Source organism: Mytilus galloprovincialis, chromosome 4 (genome assembly GCF_965363235.1).
Source record: "Mytilus galloprovincialis chromosome 4, xbMytGall1.hap1.1, whole genome shotgun sequence".
Classification (NCBI taxonomy): Eukaryota; Metazoa; Mollusca; class Bivalvia; order Mytilida; family Mytilidae; genus Mytilus; species Mytilus galloprovincialis.
This window is the reverse complement of record NC_134841.1, coordinates 40,421,738-40,438,811: the sequence shown is the minus strand read 5'-3', so window position 1 is coordinate 40,438,811 and position 17,074 is coordinate 40,421,738. Positions and strand designations below refer to the sequence as shown.

Genomic DNA, 17,074 nt, shown 5'->3' with positions numbered 1-17,074 from the left:
TTATTTTGCATAAAAAGTACATCGTCATTATACTGGGGGAGGGAGTGGGGAAGGGAAAATCCTCTCTGTTTAGATGTTAATTTTTAGGATGTTTAAAAAATATTTGAAAACATACCCCCCCCCCCTCCATAACAGTTAACTGTACTCATTATTGATTATTGATTATAATTACTTCTGTTTTCCTAAAATTGACGAAAAAAACCTGACCCTTTTTTTTAAAATTATTTTTGAATTCATTGTTTTCTGTTTTCTCCTTCAGAATCATTTGAATTGCTGAAATCGGTTATCAATATGTTTTCAACTTTATACTGTTTATAATATCTGTTTTGAGCAAAATCATATTTAATGGACCCCCTCTCGCCATCCCCTCATTTAAGAGAGATATCAATTTTACAAAAACTCAGTTACTCACGAATCTGTTTACGAAAAAAAAACCAAACTTCTTCATTGATTACAAAAAAATAAAAAATATATAGGATCTCACTAAAAAAAATGTCGAAAAGAAAGCGAGGCTGTTTTGTAAAGGGATCCATTCAATAGTTTATATGCATTTTTTTTTGTACGAACAGTTAATAATTTTTGGAATATATTAATTTGCTAAAGCAAACGATATATATCTGTCGCCTTGACCTGTATATGTATAAAAAAGAAGATGTGGTATGATTAACAATGGAACAACTCTCCACAAGAGACAAAATGACACAGAAATTAACAACAACATGTATAGGTCACCACACGGCCTTTAACAATAAGCAAAGCCCATACTGAATATTCAGCTATAAAAGGCCCCGAAATGGCAAATGTAAAGCAATTCAAACGAGAAAACCATGCACCGGCCTAATTTATGTACAAAAAATTAACGAAAAACAAATATGTAATACATCAACAAACGAAAACCACTGAATTTCAGGCTACTGACTTGGGACAGGCACGTACATACAGAATGTGGCAAGGTTAAACATTATCCCAACTCTCTCCTAACCTTGTACAGTGGTGTAACAGTATAACATAAGAACGAACTATAAAAATCAGTTGAAAAAGGCTCATCAGAAATAGAAGTACATCTAACAAAAACACAGAGTGGACGAGGTCGGGTACTGGTATATCCCAACAACAAAAAGACACTAAGTACAGATATGCGAGTACTCGCAGCTACTGACAGCTAGTCCAAAGCCACTAACAACTAATTAAAAAAAAATAATGCATCTATGACTCAATCGGTATGTATTCAACATCCAACATCCAATGGATTCAATGTAAAGACTTCATAAACAGTCAGCGAAAAACATGACTTTCTGCAATGTAAAGATACAGGTATCAACAGACTGTAGATCTATGAATGTGTTGCTTTTAATTTACTGATAACAAAATCAATATCTTTACCAATAAAATCACTATTCAATGATCTGATTACTGTGTTGGATTGGTAACCTTTTAGAATATATTTATTTGAAGGATCGAGTATTTTACCAGAATCGTTTCCATATTCCCAGGCACGGTAAAAAAACGTCTCCATAAAATTTAGATGGGCTTTCCCGTTTAAATAAGTTTTCTACAGATACAACAAAACTTCAAAACCAAATCTTTATATGTATAGAAGAATTTAGTACAGGTTTTAAGTAATTTGTGGTAACGAAATATCTGGCTTTATAATTTACCAGTAATACATAGATTACGTTCGTTAAAATAAAAAGTGACGTCAAAACAGACACAGGCATAGCGAACGAGTTATATAAACACCGTAAGATGGTGCCAAAGGAACATCACCATCTAAAAATGGAAAATTAACAACAGGGAACGAAAAATCGTCCCTTTTGTCGTAAATTTTAGTGTTGAGTTTCTCGTGTAAATATTGATATAGAAAAATGCAGTTTATTTTATTTCATATACTTTATTATATAATGAATGTAAGTTCTACTGTGTAAAATATTTTATATAAAATTATTGTTTAACTGTTCTGTCAAATAAGTACTCTAATAAGCTGTTGAAATTCAGCTGTGGCCAAATTGACCTCCGGTTATATGTCTAGCAAAGTTAAATAAAACATCTTACTTTGGACAACGTTCAACCTACGTCAGCAACTTTATTTGTGTTAAGCTATAAAGCACAAACTAGGACCATAGTTACTTTTAATTAAGATCTAAATTAATATTTATAATGTTATTTTATACTATGTTATATGTATTTACGTTGTAACTGTTTTATATTATAATAGTTAGGGAAAAGTTAATAAATATATTTGAAACATAACTTGTCAATTTTAGAATAAGAAATTTAAGAGATGAAAGAAAAACCTGTTTTATGTAATTTATAATGTTGGCCTGGTTTAAGACCATAATTATATTTAAGCATTCTAAATTTTGTTGACAAATCCATAAATCATAAATTCTTTTGTTTGTTGCAGTCAGTGAAGAGTTACTAGGACATTCATAAATTAGTTATAATAAGTATATATACTGATCAAGCCGCTATGATATGAATTATAGCGAGTTTCTTGGTATTCTAGGGGAGTCTCTTGGTTTTGAAAATAATTTAGATTTAAAATTATTTTCATTTTAATTTTATTTTGAAAGAAATATTTAAAGTTTATAAGTAATTAATCTTTTAATTCAGAGTTTTATTTTAACAGTAACCATTATTGTTATTATTTGGTATATATAACTTGAATTGTTTGTAGTATTTTATTATTGTTTTCAATTTATTTTGACTTCAAAATATGTACTTTGAAATCATAATTGTAATTATTTTGATGTTTAATTTCTTTATTAAATTAATAGCGAGTTTCTTTATATTCTATGTGTCAGTCGATCCCGGCCTGTCTCTATATCTACTCTATTATATACCATTCACATGGATTGCAATGTCGTTCAATATTATGTTATAATATATGGGCGGAGGACCCGGGCATTATATTATAATTTAAAACCGAAATATCTAAATCTAGGAATATAATGTATAGAGAATAATACATGGCAAAATCCGTATCATATGTCGTATCATCCCGAGACATCAATATCAGCCCAAGGGCCTTTAGGCCCGAGGGATGATATTGGTCGAGGGTGATACGGCATGTGATACGGATTTTGCCATGTATTATACGCTTTATCATATATTTCAACAGAAGAGTATTATATTATATGAACTGTTTTCTGATCCCGATAGATTAGCACTGGGTTACCTTCAGTTCTGCTTTTGTCTTGGTTCAAAGCCTTAAAATAACTGCTTATACAAAGCACCTGGGTTACCTTACTATTGCCTGCTGCTGTTTTAAAAATATTTTGTTTATTATTGTATTTATTTGAGTGTTTTGTATTTTTTATAGTTGCATTTAGTGTGCCAAAAAATATGCAAACTTGATGTTCGTGACGTCACATACAATATGAAAACTTGACGTTCGTGACGTTACATACCAAACAATGACGTCATTAAAAAAAATGACCTATTTTGAGGAAATTTTTTCTTAAGCAAAAAAAAAACAAAAACTTTATGTAAAAAAAAAAAAAAAATAGGTATGCGATACGGGTTTTACCATGCGATACGGGTTTAGCTATGCGATACGGGGTATGCGATACAGGGTAGGTGATACAGACTAGAAAAACAACCTTTATTAGATATAAAAAATAGCTGTATTTTTTACTAAATATATGATAAATTGTGTTATCAAGCTGATATTATATATAATTACATAATCTAGCAAAATTCACAAAGTTTATCTTGACAGATATTCTTTATACAGAAATTGTTGTTTTCGATCAAAATTCAGTGAACGTCAAAAGAGATAACTATGACCCTAAATAGGATACAATAGTTTTAGAAAATGTTGCAAATTATGCAAGTATTGATAAAACAAGGTTTTAAGGGTAAAAAGCTTCAAACTCAATCAGTTTACCTAACCAGAGGCGGATTAACGAGCGCAGGTCCCCCCTTTTGTTGTAAGAAATTGGTTAATCATATATGGAAACACTGATACAAGACTGGAGCGTGTCTTCTCTTTGGAAGTCGCATGGCCTGGCTGTATGGAATTCTCTTGGTGCAATGCTTTTGATGACAACTCAGAGCCGGAGAAAGATCTTAATGTTTGTCTGCGGGCTTGCAATACAGATCTGTAAATATGGTTCCATCTTTTACTTGCGTTGCAGTGTCAATAAATGTGACCTTAGATTCAAATATTTTATAAGTGGATTTTATTGAGGGATGAGCATCGTTGGCATGTTTAATGTTCTTGTTCATTATTATCCCACTTCACGTCAATATCGTCGATGAATCGGAACCCAGAGAGAGGTTGATAAAGAGAAGAATTTAGAATTCGCTTTACTAGTTTTCCCATAAAAATATTGCCATAAGGCGAGTCATCTTTGAACCCATTGCTGTTCGATTAACTTGGAGAAAGTGTTCACCATTAAATGTAAAGTAATTGCATTGCAATACCAAAGTATAAGATATTCAGTTAGTGGAAGTAAGGTGTTGAGAGATTTCCAGACTTCCCTACAGGCTTCTATACTATCGTCATGGTGGATGTTAGTATAGAGAGAAGTAACATCAAAACCCTCACTGTATAGTCGGCAACATGTAAATGATATATTTTAAAGATATGTTTGTTCAAATTGGTATTTTACAGTTTATTACAAAAAAGACATAATTTTCATAATGTATACTGAATGCATTGATTTATTATTTTCAACGCCTTCATGTACACAAATGTGTCACGAACTGTAAAATAGTGAAGTTACATACCATTACAAGTTTCTTAAAAGGAGTTAAAGCAATAAAAGCATTAGTTTATAAATACTCATAGGTGGATCTGGGGGAGGTGCGGGAAGCCTGGGCCCAACCTTTTGTGGGACAAATTTGGTTGATTATAAAGGGAATAACTGAAGCATAATTACTGGAGCGGGCTCCCTCTTTGGACAGTCAGTAGGTCCCCTTATGGAAATAGATCTGCCACTGGTACTAGGGACAATGGGTTGGTTAAAACGATTGACGTGAATATACGATTACGAATTTACGATGCACAGTTGCTTCAAAGATAAGTTAACAGTAAAGACAAGACACGGCATTTATCTTAAAGGGGCACTAGCTGCCAAATTCATATTCACCGATTTGACTCAAATTCTCATATTTTATTTATAACAATATAAAACCTTTTTCCAAACTATCAAAAGTATAAAATAAACCATTGACAGGACATGGTCTCAATAAGATGTAGCTTCATTTCATGTGAATTTTAGCCAAGACGCCATTTAACTAACTATCGAGTTGACCTTCTATGACCATATAAGCGATGTAAACATAAACATAGATATAAATAGATTAAGCAACTCGTGGAAATGGAGTTTTATAGGTCTGTTAAATTTTGTATTGCAGATTAAAAAAATATGCTAATCTTCGTTTTGATCTTTATAAGAATGATTTTGTGTGGATCGAATCAGTTAATCAAATTATTAACCTAGTTTCACTTTCAATGTTGACATTCTTTTCCTGAAATACCCATACACGGACAATGCATGCGTTATTTTATCTCTTTCTACGAAGTTAAATTGGAGTTCACATGAATACGGATTTAATGAGGTCGAGTTATTCACTTGCAAGTAAATAATTCAGTATCAATGATTATTAGCTTAATTTGACAAAATTGAACCATTTTAGCTGATAAAAGTAAATCATTATTTCATTATTTCACTTTCATTAATGATTGAACAAAAAAAATCATTCTTTTGATTTTTTATATATCTCGTAGCTAGTGCCCCTCTAAAAGTCAAAAAATGTCGTAAAAAAGTGATTAACTTTGGGCTTGGTGGGGCCACTTAAATACTTAATTGATATGGGGTGTTGCTGGGGTTCTGTTACCCCACCCTTTTCATATTATATAGATCTTAGAAATGTATACCTTTTCATATATTGCGTAGGTAAAATTATAACATTTTCCCATATTGGGTGGGTTTCGTTGGGTGTGTTTGAAAAGTGGAATATTAAAAGCTAAGATTATGTTTACTTACGACGAGACTTTCGGGTGTTAAAAAATGACAGGGTTTTTCATATACAAGTATTTGGAACTTTATCGACCTTATCATATATTTCTGATAGTTTTCCCCACCTTTTCCCATATTTTCAAGCTAGAAAATGTGACATTTTCCAGCAAGACGTCATATCACCTTGTATGTAGGAAGTGCCCCCCCCCCCCCCAAAGACTTTTAGCTGCAGTTCACGGAAAAAAGTGCGGTACCACGACAAATAGTAAATTTGTTGGTTGGTCCTTATATAAAGCTTTATTTTTGTGGAGCCAAGGTGATCGTGTGGTCTAGCGCACCGGATATAGTGCAGGCGATTTGGTGTCATGATATCTCAGTAGCATGGGTTCGAATCCCTGCGAGGGAAGAACAAAAAAATTGCGAAGGCAAATTTACAGATCTAACATTGTTGGGTTGATGTTTAGACAAGTTGTATATACATAATGTACACAGCCATGTATCACCATCATTGCTGGTGATCCGATGGATAAATATGTTGTAGAGTTGTCACTGACTGAGACGTGCTTATAAACATAATTATTTTCTGTGACTGTATCTTGCATTAATTTTTAGGATCCTTTACTATGGATAATTGAGCTGATCTGTAACAATAACATCTCCATGACTTATATATGATGTACTGTATTACGACGCTAGATTAAAACTGACGAGGAGAGGTAACACCCGGCCACCGAAAGCTTTATTTTTGTGAAGCCAAGGTGGTCGTGTGGTCTAGCACACCGGAAACCGTGCAGGCGATTTGGTGTCACGATATCTCAGTAGGTTGGGTTCGAATCCCAGCGAGGGAAGAACAAAAATTTGCGAAAGCAAATTTACAGATCTAACAGTGTTTGGGTTTATGTTTAGACGAGTTGTATATACATAATGAACACATCCATGTATCACCAACATTGCTGGTGATCCGATGGATAAATCTGTTATAGAGTTGTCACTGACTTAGACGTACTTATAAATATAATTATTTTCTGTGACTGTATCTTTCATTAATTTGTAGGATACTTTACTATAGAGATAATATAGCTGATCTGTAACAATAATCTCTCAATGCCTTATATATCATGTACTGTATTACGACACTAGATTAAAACTGACGAGGAAAGGAAACACCCGGCCACCGAAAGCTTTATTTTTGTAAAGCCAAGGTGGTCGTGTGGTCTAGCGCACCGGGTACAGTGCAGGCGATTTGGTGTCACGATATCTCAGTAGCATGGGTTCGAATCCCGGCGAGGGAAGAACAAAAAATTTGCGAAATCAAATTTAAAGATCTAACATTGTTTGGTTGATGTTTAGACGAATTGTATATACATAATGTTCACAGCCATGTATCACCATCATTGCTGGTGATCCGATGGATAAATCTGTTGTAGAGTTGTCACTGACTCAGACGTACTGTTAAATATAATTATTTTCTTTCACTGTATCTTTCATTAATTTGTAGGATCCATTACTATAGATAATTGAGCTGATCTGTAACAATAACATCTCCATGACTTATATATGATGTACTGTATTACGACGCTAGATTAAAACTGACGAGGAGAGGTAACACCCGTCCACCGAAAGCTTTATTTTTGTGAAGCCATGGTGGTCGTGTGGTCTAGCGCACCAGATACATTGCAGGCGATTTGGTGTCACGATATCTCAGTAGCATGGGTTCGAATCCCTGCGAGGGAAGAAAAAAATCTGCGAAAGCAAATATACAGATCTAACATTGTTGGGTTGATGTTTAGACGAGTTGTATATAAAGAGGGGTCATTTGTTGTAACTCGTATTTGAGAACTATATTCATTCGGACCATCTAAAGGATATTTTCTTAATTGATCTTCCTCTAAGTTCAGTATTCTTGTAGTTTTACTTTTTAATTAAACAATAATAGAGTCTATATGTTCTAAGTTTGTAAGAGAATGATGATCCCTGTCTTCATCGCTATTGCTCGTACTTATTAATGAAGACAGGGATTATCATTCTCTTACATATACAAAGAATCTTACTATTTATAAGATATCTTATAATCTTTTTTATGAGATATCTTATAGACAATATGAGATATCGTATAAACTATATATAAGATATCTTATAAACTTTATAAGGTATCTTATAAACATGTATATGAAATATCTTATAAAGTTTATTAGATATCTTGAGGTTAGAACAAATAGTAAAACGTCAATTTAAATACAATAATTCTGTATTTCAAATAATAATGCTTTATTCCAAAAGCAATACAGCTTATATGATACATACACATATAACAATAATCATTTTATATGCACCAATAATAAGAATATTTATAAACTATTTTTTAGTTACACAATATATAGATATAAAGGTGTACTAGAAATAAAATTTGATACGTAATACAAAATACGAAATACGAGCAAAGAATAATGTACTTTAATAAACACAATGATCATAAATAAGTATACACCTATTGACTTGGTGTGAGGTTAATAGCAAGTTTGTTGTTCCTAAGATACCAACTATATAATTGCTCGAGATCTTTTAAAAATTCGTCGAGAAGATTTTCTTATTCCTTTTTTTATTGCTTCTGGTAAGTGATATATTAATTTTAAACTAGAACAGACTCAAACAGATTTTTAAAAAGTACGATATCATATTGACGTTTCCAACCGCAAAAATTCATGTGAAAAAGTTTTTTACGTCATTAATTACTGTCCAATGAAAAATAAGTATGAAACAGTACGGGAAATATGTTGATGAAACTATTAACCGGGGTAATAGTCTTTGAAACATTTGACTGGCAAATAGTCTGTGGAATGAAAAAGCACAACTATTTCATTACTTTTTGTATAGAAAAAACATACTGAGGTATAATAATACCTTCTATAATAAAAAGTCGTCATCGAATAGTCTCATTATGCCGATATAGGCAAAGACTTGATCCATTCTTATTATAACTAATAGGTCATACTAATATGACAGAAGGTTTTCTTTCAGTGTGTACAATATAAATATTCAAAAATTCTATTTTAGACAAGGTACCCCACAAGCCTGGAAATATCATGGATAGTCACATATGAGCAACAGGACGGGTGCCATATGTGGAGCAGGATCTTCCGGATCATCCCAGATTTTGGGTTGGGTTCGTGTTGATCAGTTTTTACGTTGTGTTTTATTGTTTGTTGCTTGTCTTTTTGTCGTTTTTCGTGGGGTTTTCAGAGACATTATCAGTTTGTTTTCGACTTATTAGTTCGAAAGACCCTTTATATCTTTCGTCTCTCCTTTATAACGTTTTGTTTTCATTTGTAAAATTTGTTAAGCCAAAACAACACAAATATAGATTACAATCATGAACGTCAAACAAAACTTTAACCTGCCGTGTCTCTTTGTGCATGCTGAAATCGGATAATTATAAGCGTATTAAACAAGGCAAACTATTTCTTGGTCAAGTTTTGTGCGTACTTAAATCGATCGTGTTAAATTAAAGTCAATCACTGCTAATCCACTTCTTTAGTTTTTGCCACGTGACGTCAAGGTCATCACAATCACCAGCTGGCCACTGAATGAAAATTACGTAGTTCCAAATATTAGCAAGTTCAACGGGAACGTCTTTTAAGGTCATGTCTTTTGATATGACTATAATGTTTTCTATGTTTTTCATCCTTATTTCATGTTTCACTCTTTCAATTTCGAATAGACATTCATGTGAGTTTTTGAATTTTGGAGTAAGTAAAAATATAACATGTCTGCTACTTTCTATGCTCTCTGCTTCTATATCAAAATATGACTCTCCGGGTAAAAAATCGCGATCTTTTAAGCATATTTTTAGTTTCCATTCAGTTTCTAATTTTGGAATCAGACATTGTGTAATCCAAGGTATGCAGTCCCCGCCATATGAAACGAAAACATCATAAGTGTAACTTTTACCATATTTTTTTTCAACCATTTTCCGGAATTTGCGGTAGAAATATACAGCAATGTTCCAGCGTTTACTGTAAATAATTAGTAAAACAACACCAATAATACTGGTTCCCAACAATGTTGAAGAAACTGTCAGCCATATTGAATTTCTACAGTGGGAAAACAAATCATGCATGTTTTCATATGCTTCAAGTACAGTAATAACGGTACCGTTTAAAAGTGTACATTTATATGATCTGCTGTCTAGATCTACTTTGGTTTCTTGTATCCACTTGATAAAATTCAAATTATCACATTTACATTCAAATGCATTGCCCTCAATATAAAGGGAAAAACCATGATTTGTGCTCATTAAATCCGCCCAAAGACGTGTAGCATAGTCCACTGTTGAAAGTAAGTTATTTCGAAGGTCAAGTGTTTTAATAGTACTACAAAAAATTATCTGAGTAGGAACGGACTGGAACAAATTTTTAGACAACCGTAATTCAGATAGACGATCCAATTCAAGAAATAAATCATCTGGCAAAATCCAGAGTAAATTTGAAGACATATCCAAATGTTCCAGTTTTTTCAATTTTCTGAACCAAGTTATGAATCTTTTAAAAAACATATTATCCAAAGGGTACATAGCATATACCAAATTGGCACTTCTCCACAATAAAGTTTTTACATGAATGAAATTAACTATCTCTATTTGATACAGTGCTGCATGAAAATGTCCATCTAAGACTAAAGTTTCAGTTGTGAATGATGCATTGCTTTCAAAAATAACAACGCTATTTGAATAACTATACGACACATCAAGGTAGGTCAAATTGCTGCCGCGACGATTCATAAAATATCTTCGGATATCATTGCATAATAAATTACTTAAAATCAATTTTTCTAAAGAACGTGGCAAATATATGATGTTGTTAGAAGAATGATAATTTTGTTCGTTATGATGAACAGCATTTTCTTCCAGCCAATATCTCACTGGAATAAAAGAATAGTCGAACGTTTTCAATGCGATGGATTTGTTAAAAAATGTATTCAGCTCGTCTATTTGTCTCCCTTTAGTAAATGCAAATCGATTTCCTTTAAAGTATAAATGTTTAATACATTCTGGTCGATCAAATGAAAATAGCGAGTTTTCTTCAAAATCAACTATCCCGTTGTCTGATAAGTCTAAAGTTTCTACACAAACAGTTTTCAAATATCTCATCATGTCTTTTGTGACTGTTAATACAAACGGATATTCATCACTATTAAACCTTGGACAATTTAGTCTTCTAAGATTGATTATGTCCAAAGTCTTGCCACTATATGACGATAGCATGCTTAGAGCCTGTTTTAAATGCATGCATGATCCTTCAAAATTTATTTTGGCAATTTTCGGAAAAGGAGAAAGAGCGTTATCATCAACATGTAAAAAATAATGCAGACATCTAGTCAGTCTTAATTCTTCTAAATTTGAAGTAAAATTCTCAAAAGTATCTCCTCGCAAAAATTTCAAAAAGCAACGATCGAATATTAACGATTTCAGGTTTTGTAAGTTTTGAAAACCTTGGCCTAATTCTGGAATGGGAGCCAGATCTAATGCCAAATATACTATTTTTTTAAAAACACCAAATGCTACATCCGGGTACCGATACACATCGTTGTTGTGTTCTTGTATATTCCGTTGTATGTCTAAAACGGTCAAATTTTCAATCGGTAAAAACATTTCGGGTGTATAGACAGTTAACAAATCCAAGGTGTTGTCCGACATATTCAAATTATTTAATCTGCTTAATCCAAAGAATGCCTGATCTTCAATTTTCTGAAGTTTGTTTTCAGACAGTGTTACTTTTTGTAAAAATCTGTACCTTTTGAATGAGAAATTGCTGATAATCTGAAAGTTATTTCTCCTAAGATTCAAAACGGTTATATCACGGGGAAGCGTCTGTGGAACTTGGCTTAACCCTCGTCTACTGCAGTCAGCTATCTTAATGAATTCGTTTGAATCTTCTAAAACTACAATGCTGCACTCTTTTGCACATACTACAGAGAGTGATATGCAAAATATAGGCACAAACTGATATAATTTACACATCCAAATTATATATTTTAACATAATTCCAGTATAGAATCAGTTCAAACAGAAATATATTTATCCAAATCACCGTGTAGTATCCTATGCCTCTTGTTTTCAGCAATTCAGTTTTAGTCTAAGTTCCATACTAAGTATGTGATGGTGTCTGCTTAAAAAATCTGGAATCTATAAATAAATATTGCAATTTTTTCGATTTGAAATAATCTTCTTACTCGCCGTTTTAGCAGAAACACAAAAAAGATAAAATATCTTTCCTTATTTTTTTACTGATAAGGAATAAATCAATAGTACTTACTTCCTGTTTGTGAGATTACTTTACAAACAATGTTATCTATAGTTCTAGTGTCAAAATAAATTGGTACTTCAAGTAAAATCAATATAGAGTCTTATGTTCAAATTATTCTAAAACTGTGGTAATCGCCATCATGATTAAGTGAAGAAATTTGGCCAAGTTAAAATACAATTGTTTAACCGCGCCGCGTTTTTGCGCCTGTCCCAAGTCAGGAGCCTCTGGCCTTTGTTAGTCTTGTATTATTTTAACTTTTAGTTTCTTGTGTACAATTTGGGGTTTAGTATGGCGTTCATTATCACTGAACTAGTATATATTTGTTTAGGGGCCAGCTGAAGGACGCCTCCGGGTGCGGGAACTTCTCGTTGCATTGAAGACCTGTTGGTGACCTTCTGCTGTTGTCTGCTCTATGGTCGGATTGTTGTCTCTTTGGCACATTCCCCATTTCCATTCTCAATTTTAACTTTGTTTTATTAAGTTTGGGATTGGTTTCAAATGACATGAATGAGTATAAACACATTAAAAAGTAAAACAAAATGTTTATGCTATTTCGCCAACACGTATGATGAAAATACTTTAATAACAATGCTATTAACAGTTATACTGAGAGTAACAATATAATAATAATAAATATGCAACTTTGACCTTAATCTAAAGTAAATATCCAATATTATTTTACCAAAGTTGACCTTATAAGTATTTGGGTATTTTCCCGTCTCTTTAGGTCTTATAGCTCAAAACTGTGTCGGGTATTTTATACATCCCTGGCCTCAAATATTTAGACTTGAGCGTTCCTGCTGAAGCTAAATACCACCCCCCCCCCCGCAATAATTGTTGCAAACACATTCTTATTCTTATATAACATAGTTGTTGTATTAAAGCATATGAAGTTTAAGAAATAGATTAATGAATTATTCCCCTTTGAACCCACAATTGTTGCGTTAACAAAACAATGTACAATGCGCTTTGGCAGACTGTTTTATTTCAGATGTCTTTTGATATTTGTAGGACTAAAATGTATGGTGGGTTCCAGATCTATGGTAGATTCCTAATCTATGGTAAATATGACGTCACGTTATTCCACATCTATGGCAAATTTTTAGTTTCCTAATCTATGACAGATTACTAGTTTTTACATCTATGACGAATTTCCAGTTTTTACATCTATGACGAATTTCTAGATTGTTTAGAATCCTAATCATTGGCCAAATTTTATTCTCCTAATTATGGCAAAATTGTAATCTCCTCTTCTATGGCAAATCTTTAATCTCCTAATTATGTCAAATTTTCATCTAATCATGGCAAAATTTCAATCTTCTAATTATGGCAAATTTTCATCTCCTAATCATGGCAAAATTTGAATCTACTAATTATGGCAAATGTTGAATCTCCTAATTATGTCAAATTTTTAATCTCCTATGGAAGATTTATAGTTTTCAACAATGGGAGCAAAACCAGAACCATAAGTCAAATAAAGGCAACAATAGAATACCGCTGTTCGAAATTCATAAATCGATAAAGAAAAAAACAAATCCGGGTTACAAACTAAAACAGAGGGAAACGTATCAAATATAAGAGAACTACGACACAACAGAAAGTTCTGGAATGACAGATGACTTGTTCCAAACAAGATGCTTTATATTAAAAATCTAATTTCTATAACAGTACAGTTATATGACATAAAAAGAGCCGAGCATATTGTTAATATTCATAAAATTCCAAATCTCAGAAACGATTATTTTCTGCACTAGCTCAAGTAGTCTCTGTAATATACATGTAGCTGAAAAATGTTAAAGGTAATATTTTGAAAAAATGAAGAGTACCATAGGGATACAAGAAAATAACAAGAAAAGAGCAGAACATAAAAAGATTTGAAAGAAAAGCAAAAAACATAACAAAGATACAGTCAAATCTAGTAAAATCAAGAGACAAGGTAACACCATAAACACATACGAGCAGCAGAAACACACATGAACCATAAACACCTAAAACCACAAAAACATATTCTTTTCTGTGAATTGCTTGCACCAGCGATGTTCCTGCTACAAATGACTATGGATTTTGTGCAAGAATTCTAACATCATTATCAGATGAGTATATCTTCTCATTTGCAGGGATGTCTGTTACCGTAAACTCAATTCTGAATATAATATTATTCTGGAATTCTAAAATATCATATTTATTTTATGGATAAGGTTCTTAGAAAACTGGCATTTCCTTTCTTCTATATAACAAAACCTTGGTCGTTAGCGGTGTCTTGGACATTTTAGTTGCCTGTTTTTATAACAACTGCTTGATCACTGATTATTAATTTTGTAAAAATCTTCGAACCTAAAAATCTGGGTTATTAAGGTAATATTCAACTTAAAATTGATCTTATATTCATTTTCATATATAGAAATTTAGCGCTATGAAACAAGGTTCAATACACCTTTTTCTACATTTGAAAATGCCTGTACGAAGTCAGGAATATGACAGCTGTTGTGCATTCGTTTGATGATTTTTATCATTTGATTTTGCCATTTGATTAGAGACTTTCCGTTTTGAATTTTCTTCTGAGTCCAGTATTTTTGTGATTTTACTTTTTGACCTTTGGTTGAATATGAGTGATGCATGCCCTAAGCGTACTCATTTATAAAAAGGAAAGAATGTCAAAACTAAAAAATAAAACAAGGAAAAAAACCCTTTTATTTGACCGATACCACATAAAAACATTCATATTCAGATAAAACGATGATTTACATGTTTTAAATCAATGACACGGAATCAAACAAACCTGTAAAAATCGTGTTGCACAACTCAACGTGCTTCTCAATCAATTTATATTTATGGTATATCGGATCGAACGATTTATCAGCATTCGTCTAAGGTTACTAAATGGCAACGAAAGTTGGCCATTTTTCTCGTGCATGTCGCGTTCTTATTATTCAGTGACTATCGTCCCACATATTTATAAAACACAATTACTAGAAAACGATATTTGATGTATGTGAAACCCTTTTCGCCAATAGAGCGCAAACAATGCTAAATGTCGAAACTTTAATTGTTGAAAAGTTTAAATTTAAAATCTTAAAAGGGGACCCAAAATTCTTGAGAACTTCTTTCACCGAATTTATATCTTTACAACCCAGTGTTTTAGAAATTGTTCACGTCTTAGAATCAATGTATATGCATAAAAATATTTATTTCTTCCAATTGATATTCAGAAGGATATGTTCTTGATAAGTCGTGATAATCAATGACGAACATTATTGATTTATTGTGCCATTTTCATAATCGACAAACATAACGATAGTTTATTTGGTGTCATGTATTGTAAAGATGAGATAAACAAAAGTACGACTAACTTCGATTAAATCTGACAATTATAATGCATCGATTACCCAACTCAGCGTACGAGTTCAAGTACACCTTTTAGGGTGCGCCCGACTATCGTGACTTAGCACGAGGTATTTTGTAATTTAAAGGTTGTTTAGGAATTTTTGCCAACAATAAACGCTAGCACATCATAGAAAAACAAGTAAGTAATCAATGTTAATTTTATAACAAAATTCTCTGTATTGATTCTGGGGATTTTCTAGAAAAATTTGGTTTTATCAGCCACAACATCCTCTTTTTCTATTAAACGTAATAAAGCAACGAATAATAATGCTTTGCACGAAGTTTCCCCTTTGTATATGTACACAATGGCCCATCTCTACTATTCATTTTCTATGCTGTTTTGATACTATTGTAGTTTCAAAATTTCGTAATAAAATGGCAACAGAAGGGTTCATAACCCTTAAACAGATAGCGCAGCAACTATAGTCGCCGTCATGTAATTGGCACTTGATATTTTATACAAAACAAAAAATTTAAACTATTAAAGATAAAATAAACGGTTAGTCAGAAATGTATTTGGAAAATATTCTAATTTCCGATACTTAAGGTAGATCATAAGTATATATTTTTTGAGACCGAATTTTTTTTTAAGCTAAGAGTCGTTGAAAATTGCCAAAGTTTGGTTAGTTTGTTCATGAAAAACCACATTAGTGTGCATACAAAAAATTCTATGAAATAGAATTTTGAAATAAATTGTGAGAAGATAGGTTTCATAATATGTTTTAAGAAAATAAAAAGATAACATGATGGTGTCACCGAACTTATTTTCTTGCTACAAGTAAAAATAAAAAATTTCTCCATTAGTCCAGTGTAAATTTTGTACTGAAATGAGTTGTCTCCCCTTAAAAAAAATGATTTTCAAAACCATATTTTTTATATTTGTTAAATTATTTTGAATAATAAAATAAATTACCAAGTTTTCTTTATATAAATAAACAGTCTAACCATTAAATTGCAAATCGGTCTCCAAATTTGCAGATTTGGGCAAATAACTAGACCGATTTTGTACTGTGATTGTCCAATCCAAGATGGCGGTATACCATGAATCTACCTTAAAGAACAAACTTCCTTACGAATGAACGCGATTGAAATGTTTCAAATATTTGATACAAAAAAAAAAAAAAAAACAGTGCCAATTTCACATGACGGCGATAATACAAGCTATTATTGATACAAACGTTATAACTAAATAACACCCAGTTTAGATTATCTATAATGAGTTTATTTATTCAGCGTATGAACGTAAACTTCGTTAATAGTGGACTTCATGGATTAATGCAATTGTAACTCAAGTCAAAAAGCTGTCATCGTATAATTCTATGTCTTTCTGGTTGAGCTGATTTTTTTCTAAATTTATAGTTTTCTGTGCTGTTAATGTGGATTCTTGCATATCTGTGTTCTTTTGACAATGGCGTATAC

At 32.2% G+C, this 17,074-nt stretch overlaps 1 protein-coding gene across 1 annotated transcript; it reads right to left on the bottom strand.

Moving 5' to 3' along the window:
* Nucleotides 1-8,213: 8,213 nt before the first annotated feature.
* On the bottom strand, nucleotides 8,214-12,228 carry LOC143072139 (toll-like receptor 2 type-2). Its single transcript, XM_076246950.1, has one exon. The coding sequence runs from the start codon at nucleotides 12,004-12,006 to the stop codon at nucleotides 9,478-9,480; it is 2,529 nt and encodes an 842-aa protein (XP_076103065.1). The 5' UTR covers nucleotides 12,007-12,228; the 3' UTR covers nucleotides 8,214-9,477.
* Between the last annotated feature and the right edge of the window lie 4,846 nt (nucleotides 12,229-17,074).

Coding starts and splice junctions, on each gene's coding strand:
- LOC143072139 (XM_076246950.1), bottom strand. CDS start 12,006: ATGTTAAAATATATAATTTGGATGTGTAAATTATATCAGTTTGTGCCT.